Source organism: Rhinoraja longicauda, chromosome 37, assembly GCF_053455715.1.
Source record: "Rhinoraja longicauda isolate Sanriku21f chromosome 37, sRhiLon1.1, whole genome shotgun sequence".
Lineage (NCBI taxonomy): Eukaryota > Metazoa > Chordata > Chondrichthyes > Rajiformes > Arhynchobatidae > Rhinoraja > Rhinoraja longicauda.
Window position 1 is genome coordinate 11574283 of NC_135989.1, and position 14669 is coordinate 11588951.

The 14669-nt window shown below is 48.0% G+C and overlaps 1 protein-coding gene across 1 annotated transcript in view; it reads left to right on the top strand.

Annotated features, from left to right (window-relative positions):
* The window catches only part of LOC144610587 (uncharacterized), a 225265-nt gene that overhangs the window by 119815 nt on the left and 90781 nt on the right, over positions 1-14669 (top strand). The window contains 8 exon segments of the mRNA XM_078429396.1: positions 3958-4002; positions 5495-5548; positions 9786-9830; positions 11464-11493; positions 11495-11518; positions 11627-11646; positions 13001-13046; positions 13921-13965. Coding sequence (XP_078285522.1) covers positions 3958-4002; positions 5495-5548; positions 9786-9830; positions 11464-11493; positions 11495-11518; positions 11627-11646; positions 13001-13046; positions 13921-13965 — 309 coding nt within the window.

Here is a 14669-nt window from a genome sequence, read left to right on the forward strand (position 1 = left end):
CGTGCCTGAGTGGTTGCTGGTTCCTGATGTGCAATAACAGGCTGTGTTGGGGTTCCCCAGGGTGGGGAGCAAGTCGTACTATCAGTGCAGGAAGGAACTGCAGATGCTGGTTTACACTGAAGACAGACACAAAATGCTGGAGCAACTCAGCGGGACAGGCAGCATCTCTGGAGAGAAGGAATGGGTGATGATTGAGGGCGTGCAGCGTAGGTTTACTAGGTTAATTCCCGGAGTGGCGGGACTATCATATGTTGATAGACTGGAGCGGCTAGGCTTGTATACACTGGAATTTAGAAGGATGAGAGGAGATCTTATTGAAACGTATAAGATTATTAAGGGGTTGGACACGTTAGAGGCAGGAAACATGTTCCCAATGTTGGGGGAGTCCAGAACAAGGGGCCACAGTTTAAGAATAAGGGGTAGGCCATTTAGAACGGAGATGAGGAAAAACTTTTTCAGTCAGAGAGTTGTAAATCTGTGGAATTCTCTGCCTCAGAGGGCAGTGGAGGCCAATTCTCTGAATGCATTCAAGAGAGAGCTGGATAGAGCTCTTAAGGATAGCGGAGTCAGGGGGTATGGGGAGAAGGCAGGAACGGGGTACTGATTGTGAATGATCAGCCATGATCACATTGAATGGCAGTGCTGGCTCGAAGGGCCGAATGGCCTCCTCCTGCACCCATTGTCTATTGTTTCGGGTCGAGACCCTTCTTTGGAAATTCTCATCCCGAAACGTCACCCATTCCTTCTCTCCAGAGATGCAGCCTGTCCCGCTGAGTTGCTCCAGCGTTTTGTGTCTGTCTTCAGCATCACTGCTTGTGTGGCCCAAACTCGGGAAATTAAATAGCCGGTGGTAAACTTCTGTGCAGACTCCCCGCCAACACAGGACCACGGCGTTAAACATGTTAAGGCAGATGCTTCCCACTGCTCCTGTTGGCAAGGCACTCCTCCCATTCATCAGCCTCTGTGTAATCTCATTCAGTCTTAAATTGTTTTAAGATTTGGAGATTGTGGGCTGGTGTTTAATGTCAAACGCTATACATGGGCAGAGGTAGAAACAGCTTGCTTCTCCCTAGTCCTGTTTAGTTTAGTTTAGTTGAATTTAGAGATACAGTGCGGAAACAGGCCCTTCGGCCCACCGAGTCCGCACTGACCAGCGATCCCCACACACTAACACTATCCTACACAGTCTAGGGACAATTTACAATTTTACCAAGCCAATTAACCTACAAACCTGTAAGTCTTTGGAGTGCGGGAGGAAACCAGAGCACCCGGAGAAAACCCACACAGGTCACGGGGAGAACGTGCAAACTCCAGACAGACAGCACCCGTGGTCAGGATCGAACCCGGGTCCCTGGCGCTGTGAGACAGCAACTCTACCGCTGCGCCACCGTGCCGCCAGATGCTCTGGCGTTATTATTACATCTTCAAACCCCATGTTCCGACATCGACTCAGATTCGCAACAGTCGTTTTCAACTCATAAATGTTAGTGCAGGGTGGGGTTGATTGATCGAGTCTGAAGAAGGGTCTTGACCCGAAATGTCACCCATTCCTTCTCTCCAGAGACACTGCCTGTCCCGCTGAGTTACTCCAGCATTTTGTGCCTATTATCGGTATAAACCGGCATCTGCACTTCCTTCCCACACAAGATGGGGTTGAAGGAGCATTTAAGGTTGAGATGAAGAGAGATTTCTTTGAGAGGACATCCTCAGGTGCTCCCAATCTCTTGAGAAAAGAAGGTCTAGGTTTGACCGAATAAGGAATAGAAGTTTTTCGTAGTGGGATGCAGAGTGAATATTTCGGCTTGTGAAGAAGTCATAATTTAGGAGGGACGACTAGGAATCTGATAAGGATTGAAGAAGAACTTTTTTTACCCAAAGACCAGTAGGAGTGTAGAACTTGTTCCCTCAGAGAGTGGTTGAGGTAAATAGTATGGATGGATCTAACATATGGGGGAGTTGGAAATGGAAGAGAATAGAAATATGCTAGAAATATCCTAGACTGTGGAACAGCATCCCTCTCCCCATCAGAACTGCCCCCTCCATCGACTCCTTTAAGTCCAGGCTCAAAACCTATTTCTACTCCCTAGCGTTTGAGGCCCTCTGAGGGGGCGCTGTGAACTGTTTATGTATGTGCTGTTATGTTTGTGTGCCATTGTATGTTCGTTCTTAGTACCTGAACTGATGTACAGCACTTTGGTCAACGTGGGTTGTTTTTAAATGTGCTATAGAAATAAAATTGACTTGACTTCCGATTTTGAGTCGGAGAGATGTAGCAGTGGCAAACAGAACATTAATACTCCATGTAGATAGATACAAGGAACAGCAGATGCTGGTTTACCAACAAAAGACAAAGTGCTGGAGCAACTCAGCAGGTCAAGAGATATTGTTATTAAAGAAAATGTAGAAAGCACAAAAGATGTGTTTGGTAATGTATCCATATAGACAGTCGTGAGAACAAGGAACTGCAGACGCTGATTTACACAAAAGGACACAGTGCTGGAGTAACTCAGCGGGTCAGGCAGCATCTCGAGAACATGGATAGGTGACGTTTCACAGAGTGCTGGAGTAACTCAGCGGGTCAGGCAGCATCTCTGGAGAACATGGATAGGTGACATTTAGGGTCGGGACCCTTCTTCAAACTGATGATTTTGGTGGGGGGGGGGGGGAGACGAGAAAGCCGGAAGAGAGGAGGAGCAGGACAAAGCCTGGCGAGTGACAGGTGGATACTGGTGAGGTGGGGTTTTTGATAGGCAGATGATTGGACAAAGACCAGAGATGAGTCGGACAAAAGGTGCGAGAAGAGGTGCGAATTGTGAAGCCAGAGGAAGGAATATAGGTGGAAGGTGGATTACTCCAGCACTTTGAGTCTTTTTTATTATGTTACATGACTTGGTTGGGTCAAGTGGTCCTATTTGGTGATGTGTCCCTTCGGCATCTGCAGAGCTGTGAATGTTCCATTGAGAACATCCCTGTTGGAGAGAGTGGACCATTGGATCTAAAGAGAGATGAGGCACGCAGAGGTTGGTGTGAATGAGGTAGCAGTTCAGCGTCTCAGGACAATCCTCTGTCTGTGCGTGACATAAAGATGCTGGAGTATCTCAGCGGGTCAGGCAGCATCTATTGAGAGAAGGAATGGGTGACGTCTCAGGTCGAGTCCGACGCTGAACAAAGGTCTCGAACTGAAACGTCACCCATTCCTTCTCTCCGGAAATGCTGCCCGACCCGCTGAGTTACTCCAGCATTTTGTGTCTTATCTTCTGTGTAAACCAACATTTGCAGTTCCTTTCTACACACCTCTGTCTGTGTTCTTGGATCTCTTGAGTTATTTGCCACCAAAGATACTAGAGGAGCAAGATAGACCACTCGACCCTAAAAATTGTAGTACGTCAAGGCGCCATTTTAGTAGGCAGAAACTTGCAGAAACATTTATAAAGAAAAACAACAAAAATCTGTGAATTGATAGATGAGATATATTCTGTATTTTAATGGTATCATCACACATACTGTTCCCCCAAAACACTGATTACACTGCGAGAGGCAGAGCGAACGGCGGGTTTTGCTTACTAAAATGGCTCCTTTGCGTACCACACTTCAGTATAGGCGATTTCAACGGAGTGGTCCATCTTGTTCCTCTAGTATCTTTGTTCGCCACTGGGTGCTTTAGGAAACAAAATCACACTTTATAATCTGGCAGTTTAACGACATGCCTGAATTGCTTCAGGTTTGGTTCAGAAACGTTGGGTTCGACCACTGTTTCATGACTCCAAATGGCAGTTGTGATTGGTTACTGTAACCCCTTCACTGAGGCAGTTCTTTAACTCCCTCTCCCTCTCCCTCTCCCTCTCCCTCTCCCTCTCCCTCTCCCTCTCCCTCTCCCTCTCCCTCTCCCTCTCCCTCTCCCCCTCTCTCCCTCCCTCCCTCCCTCTCTCTCTCTCTCTCTCTCTCTCTCTCTTACAGGGATTTCATGGACCTCAAGGCCCCATTGGATTTCCTGGAAATAAAGTAAGTTCTCGAAACCCTTTCGATGGGTGTGCATGTAACGTCAAACGGCATGGTTAGAGGTCGTTGAGCTAGGTGTGGGAGAGAGACCTTCTTTAGTTTAGTTTAGAGGTACAGCATGGAAACAGGCTCTTCAGCCCATCGAGTCAGCGCAGATCAGCGATCTAGTTCTACTCTAGACACTTGGGACAATTTTACAGAAGCCAATTAGCCTACAAACCTGCACGTCTTTGGGATGTGGGAGGAAACCGGAGCGCCCGGAGGAAACCCACTCGGTCACGGGGAGAACGTACTGACAGCACCCGTAGTCAGGATGGAACCTGGGTCTCTGGCGCTGTGAGGCAGCAACTCTACCGCCGCGCCACCGTGTCACCGGCTTTGAACAGGACCATTTGGTAGATGGGGTCTTGTTATCGCTGAAAATGTAGCCCCCCACCCTCCTGCCTCAGAATAACCCTGAAGCTTTGGCTCTTCCAGATAATGCGAGGTGTCCTTTACAAGTATCTGAAAAAGATTGTGCACATGTCTGAGTTTAACATCCCTTCTGAATTTGGACACCTCGGGCAATCCAGCACTCCCTTGATGTTGCTTTGAAGCATCAGGCTGGATTTCCAAGCCGAAGTTCGGGCGTGGAACTGAACCCATGGAGTTGATACAGCTGATGTGCAACTTGTCAGGTTTATGAGCCAAAGTTCATTCAAGCCATTGCAAGATCCCAGGGTTCCCACAAGCATGATGCAATGTTTCTCTGACAACGCACACTGCCACGGGTCCTGTAGAAACCTAGGCTGGAATAGGTTCAATTGCAGCTGAGTAGCTTTGGACTGGCTTTCAGTGTGTGCGTTGATATTTCTGTCTTATGGTTCACTGTTTAGTTTAGTTTAGAGATTAGTTTCAGTTTCGTTTTTTTAGTTCAGAGATACCAGTGTGGATTCCAGTGCAGAAACAGGCAGCTTCGGCCCACCATGTCCACGCCGACCAGCGATCCCCGCACACTAACACTAGTCCGACACACACTGTCATCGGTCATCGTACACTAGTTGATTGATACAGGTGTCAGGGGTTGTGGGGAGAAGCCAGGAGAATGGTAGTGCCAGTCGGCGGAAAGACAATACAAGGTTACAATCGAGCCATTTACAGTGTACAGATACTTGATAAAGGAATAATGTTCAGTGCAAGGTAAAGCCAGCAAAGTCTGACCAAAGATAGTCTGAGTGTTACCAATGAGGTAGATGGTAGTTCAGCACTGCTCTCTGGTTGTGGTAGGACAGTTCAGTTGCCTGATAACAGCTGGGAACAAACTGTCCCTGAATCTGGAGGTGTGGGTTACAACACACTTCTGTTCCTTTTGCCCGATGGGAGAGGGGAGAAGAGGGAGTGGGTGGGGTGCGACAGGTCCTTGATTATGCTGCTGGCCTTGCCGAGGCTGCGCAAGGTATAAGTGGAGCGAATGGATCACATTGACTAAGGTGTTGCTTTTGTCCACATCTTCCAGGGACCTCCAGGCAAACAAGGACTGCCAGGGCTTATCGGAGGGGACGGTCCAACGGTAAGTTAACAGGCGTTATCTGTGGCACCCAACGCTAAGTCTTACACTTGTCTATGTCGAAGTATTTCAGTCTCAACACGGAATAGTTCCACGGATGAGTAAATTCAACATCTCTGGGATGGCGGGGGGATGAAGGGGGAATCTTATGGAAACTTACAAAATTCTTAAGGGGTTGGACAGGCTAGATGCAGGAAGATTGTTCCCAATGTTGGGTAAGTCCAGAACAAGGGGTCACAGCTTAAAGATAAGGGGGAAGTCTTTTAGGACCGAGATGAGAAAACATTTCTTCACACAGAGAGTGGTGAATCTGTGGAATGCTCTGCCACAGAAGGTAGTTGAGGCCAGTTCGTTGGCTATATTTAAGAGGGAGTTAGATGTGGCCCTTGTGGCTAAAGGGATCAGGGGGTATGGAGAGAAGGCAGGTACAGGTTACTGAGCTGGATGATCAGCCATGATCATATTGAATGGTGGTGCTGGCTCGAAGGGCCGAATGGCCTACTCCTGCACCTATTTACTATGTTTCTATTTGAGGAAAGATTGAAATCACTGGCTTGTATTCACTGGAGTTTAGAAGGATGAGAGGGGATCTTATGGAGACGTATAAAATTATAAAAGGGCTGGACAAGCTAGATGCAGGAACAATGTTCCCAATGTTGGGGGAGTCCAGAACCAGGGGCCACACAGTCTTAGAATAAAGGGGAGGCCATTTAAAAACTGAGGTGAGAAGGAACTTTTTCACCCAGAGAGTTGTGAATTTGTGGAATTCTCCGCCACAGAGGGCAGCGGAGGCCAAATCACTGGATGAATTTAAGAGAGAGTTAGATAGAGCTCTGGGGGCGAGTGGAATCAAGGGATTCCACCCTCCTGAATGAATAAATGAGTGAATGAATGGAACTTTATTGTCACAGCGATACTCTTTGTTTTGCATTACCAAGGTATGCAAAGAGTCGCCATGTAAAGGGCGCAACAAAGTTGCTAAGTATCCCACGCTAGGTACCCCTTTGTTCTCCCCCCCACCCCTCCCCCCCCCCCCCCCACCCCCCCTACAGTGGTTTCCCCATGCCGGGATTCCCCACCCCCACAGTTAGAGTTATAGAATCAAATAGCATTGAAACGGGCTCAGGCCCTTGTACCCAACCACGCCAACCAAGATGCCCCATCTCAGCCAGCCCCATCTGCCTGCATAAAGTCCATATCCCTCTGAACCTTTCCTATCCTGTCCGCATGTCGTTTAAATGTTGTTATAGTACCTGCACTCAACTACCCCCCTCTGGCAGCTCGTTCCTAATAACCATCATCCTCTGAGTGAAAAAGTTCATAAGTCAACAGAATTAGACCATCAAGTCCACTCCACCATTCAATCATGGCCGATCTATCTTTCCCTCTCAACCCCATTCTCCTGCCTTAACCCCTGACACCCGTACTAATCAAGAATCTATCTATCTCTGCCTTAAAAACATCCATTGGCTTGGTACCACAGCCTTCGGTGGCAAAGAATTCCACAGATTCACCATCCTCTGACTAAAGAAATTCCTCCTCAACTCCTTTCTAAAGAAGGGTCTTGACCCGAAACGTCACCCGTTCCTTCTCTCCAGAGATGCTGCCTGTCCCGCTGAGTTACTCCAGCATTTTGTGTCTTTCTTCCTTTCGAAAGACACCCGTACTCATCGAGAATCTATCTATCCTTGCCTTACAAAATGTCCACTGACTTGGCCTGTGGCAATGAATTCCACAGATTCACCACCCTCTGGCGAAAGAAATTCCTCCACCCTAAAGGTACGCCCTTTGATTCTGAGGCTGTGTCCTCTGGTCCTAGACTCTCCCACTAGTGGAAAGTAGATATTGGGAATGAAACTGGAATGGGAATGAAACCAATAGAGTAGTACAGATCTACAGAACAAGTGGTGGAGGCTAAGTGGATGCAATTATTCATCCGAATGTTTAAATATTTGATCATTGGCAGCTGCAGACGATTACATTTCAGCAGTGCAGATGTCAGATGAGAATGTCTCTTGAACAGCTGCCTACAGACATTAAGTGTGAAAGTTTTGGAGATCAGACATTTGCAGCAAGTTCTTCAAAGATAAAAAAAAATTAAAGGATGGTGTTTAGTATTTGTTTGTGGATTCCTTTTCATCTAACGAGGAGTGTAAATAGTCGTTACCCTTCCCTTAATTGTAAAATAGATCAGTGGTTTCTTTGTTCCTTTACTGTGCATTTGTGTAAACGTCTCCAAAGACGTACAGGTTTGTAGGTTAATTGGCTGGGTAAATGTAAAAATTGTCCCTAGTGGATGTAGGATAGTGTTAATGTACGGGGATCGCTGGGCGGCACGGACTTGGAGGGCCGAAAAGGCCTGTTTCCGGCTGTATATATATGATATGACACGTTTGCAGGCCATTTAGAGCTTGCTTCCTTGAAGGCTTCCAATGTAAACTGAGTTACTCCAGCATTTTGTGTCCATCTTTGGTTTCAACCAGCATCTGCAGTTCCGTCCGACACATGGATCCCAAACAGAGTGGGTCTTAGAAGTGACACAGCGTTGAAACAGGACCTTCAGCACAACTTGCCCACGCCGGCCAACATGTCCCAGCTACACTGGTCCCACCCGCCTGCGTTTGCCCCACGTCCATGTACTCGCCCAAATGTTTTTTTTAACATTGGGATAGTCCCTGCCTCAACTACCTCCTCTAGCAGCTCATTCCATACCCCCACCACCCTGTGAAAAAGTTACCGTTCAGATTCCTATTCAATCTTTTCTCCTTCACCTTAAACCTATGTCCTCTGGCTCTCGATTTCTCTATTCTGGACAAGAGACCCTGCGCGCCTACCCGATTCATTCCTCTCATGATTTTATACACCTCTGCAAGATCACCCCTCATCCTCCTGCGCCCCAAGGAATAGAGTTTTTCTCCTTCACCTTAAACCTATGTCCTCTGGCTCTCGATTTCTCTATTCTGGACAAGAGACCCTGCGCGCCTACCCGATTCATTCCTCTCATGATTTTATACACCTCTGCAAGATCACCCCTCATCCTCCTGCGCCCCAAGGAATAGAGTCCCAGCCTGCTCAACCTCTTCCTGTAGCTCACAACCTCCAGTCCTGGCAACATGCTCGTAAATCTTCTCTGTACCCTTTCCAGCATGACAACATCTTTCCTATAACACGGTGCCCAGAACTCAACACAATTCATCGTGGAATTCATTGCCACAGAAGGCTGTGGAGGCCAAGTCAGTGGATAGTTTTAAAGCAGAGATAGATAGATTCTTGATTAGTACGGGTGTCAGGATTATGGGGAGAAGGCAGGAGAATGGGGTTAGGAGGGAGAGATAGATCAGCCATGATTGAATGGCAGAGTAGACCTGATGGGCCGAATGGCCTAATTCTGTTCCTCTCACTTATGAACATGAATACTCTAAATGCAGCCTTTCCAACGTCTTATATAACTGCAACATGACCTCCCAACTATATATATATATATATATATATATATATATATATACGCATCTGAAGAAGGGCCTCGACCCGAAATGTCACCCATTCCTTCTCTCCAGAGATGCTGCCTGTCCCGCTGAGTTACTCCAGCTTTTTTTATATAGATATATATAATATATATATATATTATATATATATATCATATCATATCATATCATATCATATATATACAGCCGGAAACAGGCCTTTTCGGCCCACCAAGTCCGCGCCGCCCAGCGATCCCCGCACATTAACACTATCCTATACACACTAGGGACAATTTTTACATTTACCCAGCCAATTAACCTACATACCTGTACGTCTTTGGAGTGTGGGAGGAAACCGAAGATCTCGGAGAAAACCCACGCAGGTCACGGGGAGAACGTACAAACTCCTTACAGTGCAGCACCCGTAGTCAGGATCGAACCTGAGTCTCCGGCGCTGCATTCGCTGTAAAGAAGCAACTCTACCGCTGCGCTACCGTGCCGTGTAGGAAGAAACTGCAAAAGCTGTTTTAAACCGAAGGTGGACACAAAAAGCTGGAGTAATTCGGCATGACAGGCAGCGTTTCTGGCGAGAAGGAATGGGTGACGTTTCGGGTCGAGACCCTTCTTCAGACGTGTGCATATACACTTATAGACATGTTGTTCCAATAAAATGGATTCCAGTATAATCTGCAGGACTCTATCTGCCTCCCACCCAAGTGCTGATGAGTCCACAGTCCTGGATTGGATGGAAGTAATGACTGTAATTTGTTCCACAGGGTCACCCTGGTCGAGAGGGCCCAGCGGGTGAAAAGGGAAACATGGTAAGTGGCGGTGCAGCCCAGCTCCAGAGACCCAGGTTCGATCCTGACCTCGGGTGCTGTCTATGTGGAGGTTCAGTAAGACAATGCATGGTTACAATTGACCCAGTCCCATGATAAGGGAATAACGTTTAGTGCAAGGTAAAGCCAGTAAAGTACGATCAAACTGAGGAGCTCCTTCAGTGACAGACTCCTTCACCCCAAGTGCGTGAAGGAGAGATATAGGAGGTCCTTCCTTCCCGCTGCTGTGAGACTGCACAACCAGCACTGCTCCCAGCAGACGAGTCAACAATAACAGTTAAAGAATACACAGTAAACTGATGATAATTTATCCTTGTCTTTACTTTTATTTATAATGAATGATCTCGTTGCTATTCACTTTGCTGCTGAAACACTAAATTTCCCCAGTGTCGGGCAAATAAAGGAATATATTATTATTACTTATTAAGATAGTCTGAGGGTCACCAATGAGGTAGATAGTAGTTCAGCACATGCTCTCTGGTTGTGGGTAGGATGATTGTTCCTCCTGTGACCTAGGTTTTCTCCGGGCGCTCCCGGTTTCCTCCCACATCCCACACCATATAAAATTATAAAAGGACTGGACAAGCTAGATGCAGGAAATATGTTCCCAATGTTGGGGGAGTCCAGAACCAGGGGCCACACAGTCTAAGAATAACAGGGAGGCTATGTAAAAACTGAGGTGAGAAGGAACTTTTCCACCAGAGAGTTGTGAATTTGTGGAATTCTCTGCCACAGAGGGCAGTGGAGGCCAATTCACTGGATGGATTTAAGAGAGAGTTAGATAGAGCTCTAGGGGCTAGCGGAATCAAAGGATATGGGGAGAAGGCAGGCATGGGTTACTGATTGTGGATGATCAGCCACGATCACAATGTATGGCGGTGCTGGCTCAAAGGGCCAAATGGCCTCCTTCTGCACCTATTTTCTAAGTTTCTATGTTTCTATCCCAAAGGGGTGTGGGTTTGTAGGTTAGCCATGATCACATTGAATGGCGGTGCTGGCTCGAAGGGCCGAATGGCCTTCTCCTGCACCTATTGTCTATTGTTAATTGGCCCTCTGTAAATTGCACCTGGTGTGTAGGGAGTGGGCGAGAAAATAGGATAACACAGAACTGGAGTTAGGGTGAGGATGGCCGGCATGGACACAGTGGGCCGAAGGGCCTGTTTTCCGTGCTGTATCTCTAAACCAGAATGAAGCACCTTCACTGCATGCCTGTGGTAGTACGCAAAGGTTTCTCACCACCGCCTTCTCAAGTGCCTTGCCCACAGTCTCAGCATTAAGGAGTAAATACCCTCCCTCAGGGCACTGGTGTCAGTGGAGCTGTGTCTTAACAAGACACTTCCCTGCAAGTAAATCTCTGGCCCAAGGCAACAGAACTAATGATCATACACAGAGAGACTGCAAATGAGGGTAATAATATCTCCATTGATCAAAATCTGTCAGCTACCTATTGTTGCCTTATTCCATCAACCTACTCAATTCGAACCCTCTTGCCCCGGTTAGTTTTTAATCAAAGACTATTTTGCCGTCTGAAAAATCGTCTGAGTTTCTGTATTTGAATTGCAGTGTCGGGTTACTGCAAATGCTATTGAGATGTAATGCTGGGTGTTTTCTACAGGGTTCCTTGGGTGCTCAGGGTCCCGTTGGCCTATCCTGGAGTCCGTGGTGTCAAGGTGAGGACATGGTGTGTGTGTGTGCGTGTGGTGTGCGTGTTTGTGTCTGTGTGCGTGCTTGTGAGTGTGCGCATGTGTTTTTCTGTGTGTGCATGTTGGTGTGCACAGGGGTTTGTGTGCACGCATGGGTTTGTGTGTACCCATGTGTTTGTATGTGTGTGCATGGTGTTTGTGTGTATGCATGTGCTTATGTGTATGTATGTTTTGTGTGCATGTGTGTGTGTGTGCATGGGGTTTGTGTGTATGTATGTTTTGTGTGTGTGTGTGTGCATGCGCTTGTGTGTATCATATCATATATATACAGCCGGAAACAGGCCATTTCGGCCCTCCAAGTCCGTGCCGCCCAGCGATCCCCGCACATTAACACTATCCTACACCCACTAGGCACAATTTTTACATTTACCCAGCCAATTAACCTACATACCTGTACGTCTTTGGAGTGTGGGAGGAAACCGAAGATCTCGGAGAAACCCACGCAGGTCACGGGGAGAACGTACAAACTCCTTACAGTGCAGCGCCCGTAGTCAGGATCGAACCTGAGTGTCGGCGCTGCATTCGCTGTAAAGCAGCAACTCTACCGCTGCGCTACCGTGCATGCATGTATCCACATACATGCATGTCTGTATGTAGCATCAGTCTGAAGAAGGGTCTCGACCCGAAACGTCACCCATTCCTTCTCTCCCGAGATGCTGCCTGACCTGCTGAGTTACTCCAGCATTTTGTGAATAAATACCTTCCTTGTGTGTCTGCATGTTTTGTGTGTGTGTGTGTGTGTGTGTGCGTGTGTTTGTGTGTGTACATGCCTTGTCCTTCTATTTTCGTATGCATACATGTTCTTTTGCATTTAATTCCATTTCAGAAGTTCTAGGAGCAGAATTAGGCCATTCGGGCAATCAAGTTTATTCTGCCATTCAATCATAGTTGATCTATCTCTCCCTCTCAACCCCATTCTCCTGCCTTCTCCCCACAACCCCTGACACCCGTACAAATCAAGGAATTTGTGTTGGCCTCCACAGCCGTCTGTGGCAATGAACTCCACAGATTCACCAGCCATGACTTAAGAAATTCCTCCTCATCTCTGTTCTAAAGGTGTGTTCCTTTATTCTGAGGCTATGACCTCTGGTCCTAGACTCTACCACTATTGGAAACACATCCACTCCATCCAAGACTTTCACTTTTCGGTAAGTATCAATGAGGTTCCCCCTCAACCTTCTAATAGCTTGACCTCCACAGCCGTCTGTGGCAAGGAACTCCACAGATTTTCACCACCCTCTGACTTGAGAAATTCCTCCTCGTCTCCTTCCTAAAGGTGCGTCCCTTTTATCCCGGTCCAAACACCTCGAACTTCACAGTGGGCTGTCACCCGTCTTGCGGCCCAACTGGTCAGGAGGGGAATTCAGGGGTGAGTTGATTCCAGAGTGTGTGTGTGTGTGTGTGGTGCCGAGGGATGATGTGACCCGACCTCATTGTTGTCTGTTGCAGGGTGCTGATGGAGTCAGAGGAATTGAAGGGGCACAAAGGCGAGAAGGTAAGGAAGGTTCCAAAACATCTGTAGGACTTGCATCCAGCTGTGGCCAGCTCTTCTGGGGGGGAGCTGGTCCATGGTCCACGCTACAAGGGTCATGCAAAGGCTCTTTCATCGTGAATGTTTCTTTTACATTTCCATTAGTAACAGGTTGAATTGAATTCAATTGAACACTTTATTGTCACGTGGTGGAAACCGAAGATCTCGGAAGTCACAGGGAGAACGTACCAACAACTCCGCACAGACAGCACCCGCAGTCAGGATCGAACCCGATGGGTCACTGGCGCTGTGATTTTTGGACATCAGATAGTCACGGTGGCGCAGCGGTAGAGTTGCCGCCTTACAGCGAATGCAGCGCCGGAGGACCCGGGTTCCATCCCGACTACGGGCGCCGTCTGTATGGAGTTTGTACGTTCTCCCCGTGACCTGCGCGGGTTTTATCTCCGAGATCTTCGGTTTCCTCCCACACTCCAAAGACGTGCGGGTACGTAGGTTAATTGGCCGGGCAAATGTAACAATTGTCCCTGGGGGGTATATCCTACAGGATAGTGTTAATGCGCGGGGGATCGCTGGGTGTCGCCGACCCGGGAAGGGCCTGTTTCCGCGCTGTATCTCTAAACGAAACTATATAGCAAGGTCCAGACTGGCCCTGGACAGAGACGGGGGATACCCAAGGTGCCGGAGGGCGTCCGGGCAGTGGTGTGAAACTGCCTCGTGTCTCCTCACCCACAGCAGGACAGCGGTGGAGAAACGAGACTGACTCGCCCACCCCCAGCCTCGTAACGATACCTTCACTGTTCCTGTCGAGCTTTCCTGCGCGGCTCTCAGGCAACCCTCACCTGATTCATCAAGGTGGCTGTCATTTGTATTTATACAGGGCGAAGAGGGATTTCCCGGCTATAAGGTGATATGGGGCCCAAAGGTGAGAAAGGGTACGTTTAATGTGTGATAACAAGCCTGAGGGCAATGAAATCACTTGTCTCCACCCCTCTCACTCTCTTTCCACCTCTCTCTCTCTCTCTCTCCACCTCTCTCTCTCTCTCTTTCTCTCTCTCTCTCTCTCTCTTCTCTCTCCTCTCTCTCTCTCTCTCTCTCTTCTCTCTCTCTCTCTCTCTCCTCTCTCTCTCTCTCTCTCTCTCTCTCTCTCTCTCTCTCTCTCTCTCTCTCTCTCTCTCTTCTCTCTCTCTCTCTCTCTCTCTCTCTCTCTCTCTCTCTCTCTCTCTCTCTCCTCTCTCTCTCTCTCTCTCTCTCTCTCTCCTCTCTCTCTCCCTCTCTCTCTCTCTCTCTCTCTCTCTCTCTCTCCCCCCCCCCCCCCCCATCTCTCTCTCCCCCACTCTGCCTCCCGTTTCTCTCTCCCTCTCTTCCCTTCCCTTGCCTCTTTCTTCCTCTCCTCCCTCTCTCTCTTTTTCGTTCTCTCTCTCTCCCCTTCCTTCCCTCACCTTTTTCTTTCCAAATCGATTTTGATTGGGTGAGAGTGTCTCGTTCTCTACACTTCCTAGTCTCCTCTTTGCTGATCGAGTAACCCTTTCGTTCCCTCTCTCCACCCCTCCCCATCCTAGTTCTCTGACTAATCTCACTGTCCTGATTAAATTGTATGCCTTCCCCATAGCTAACAATGGTCCATTC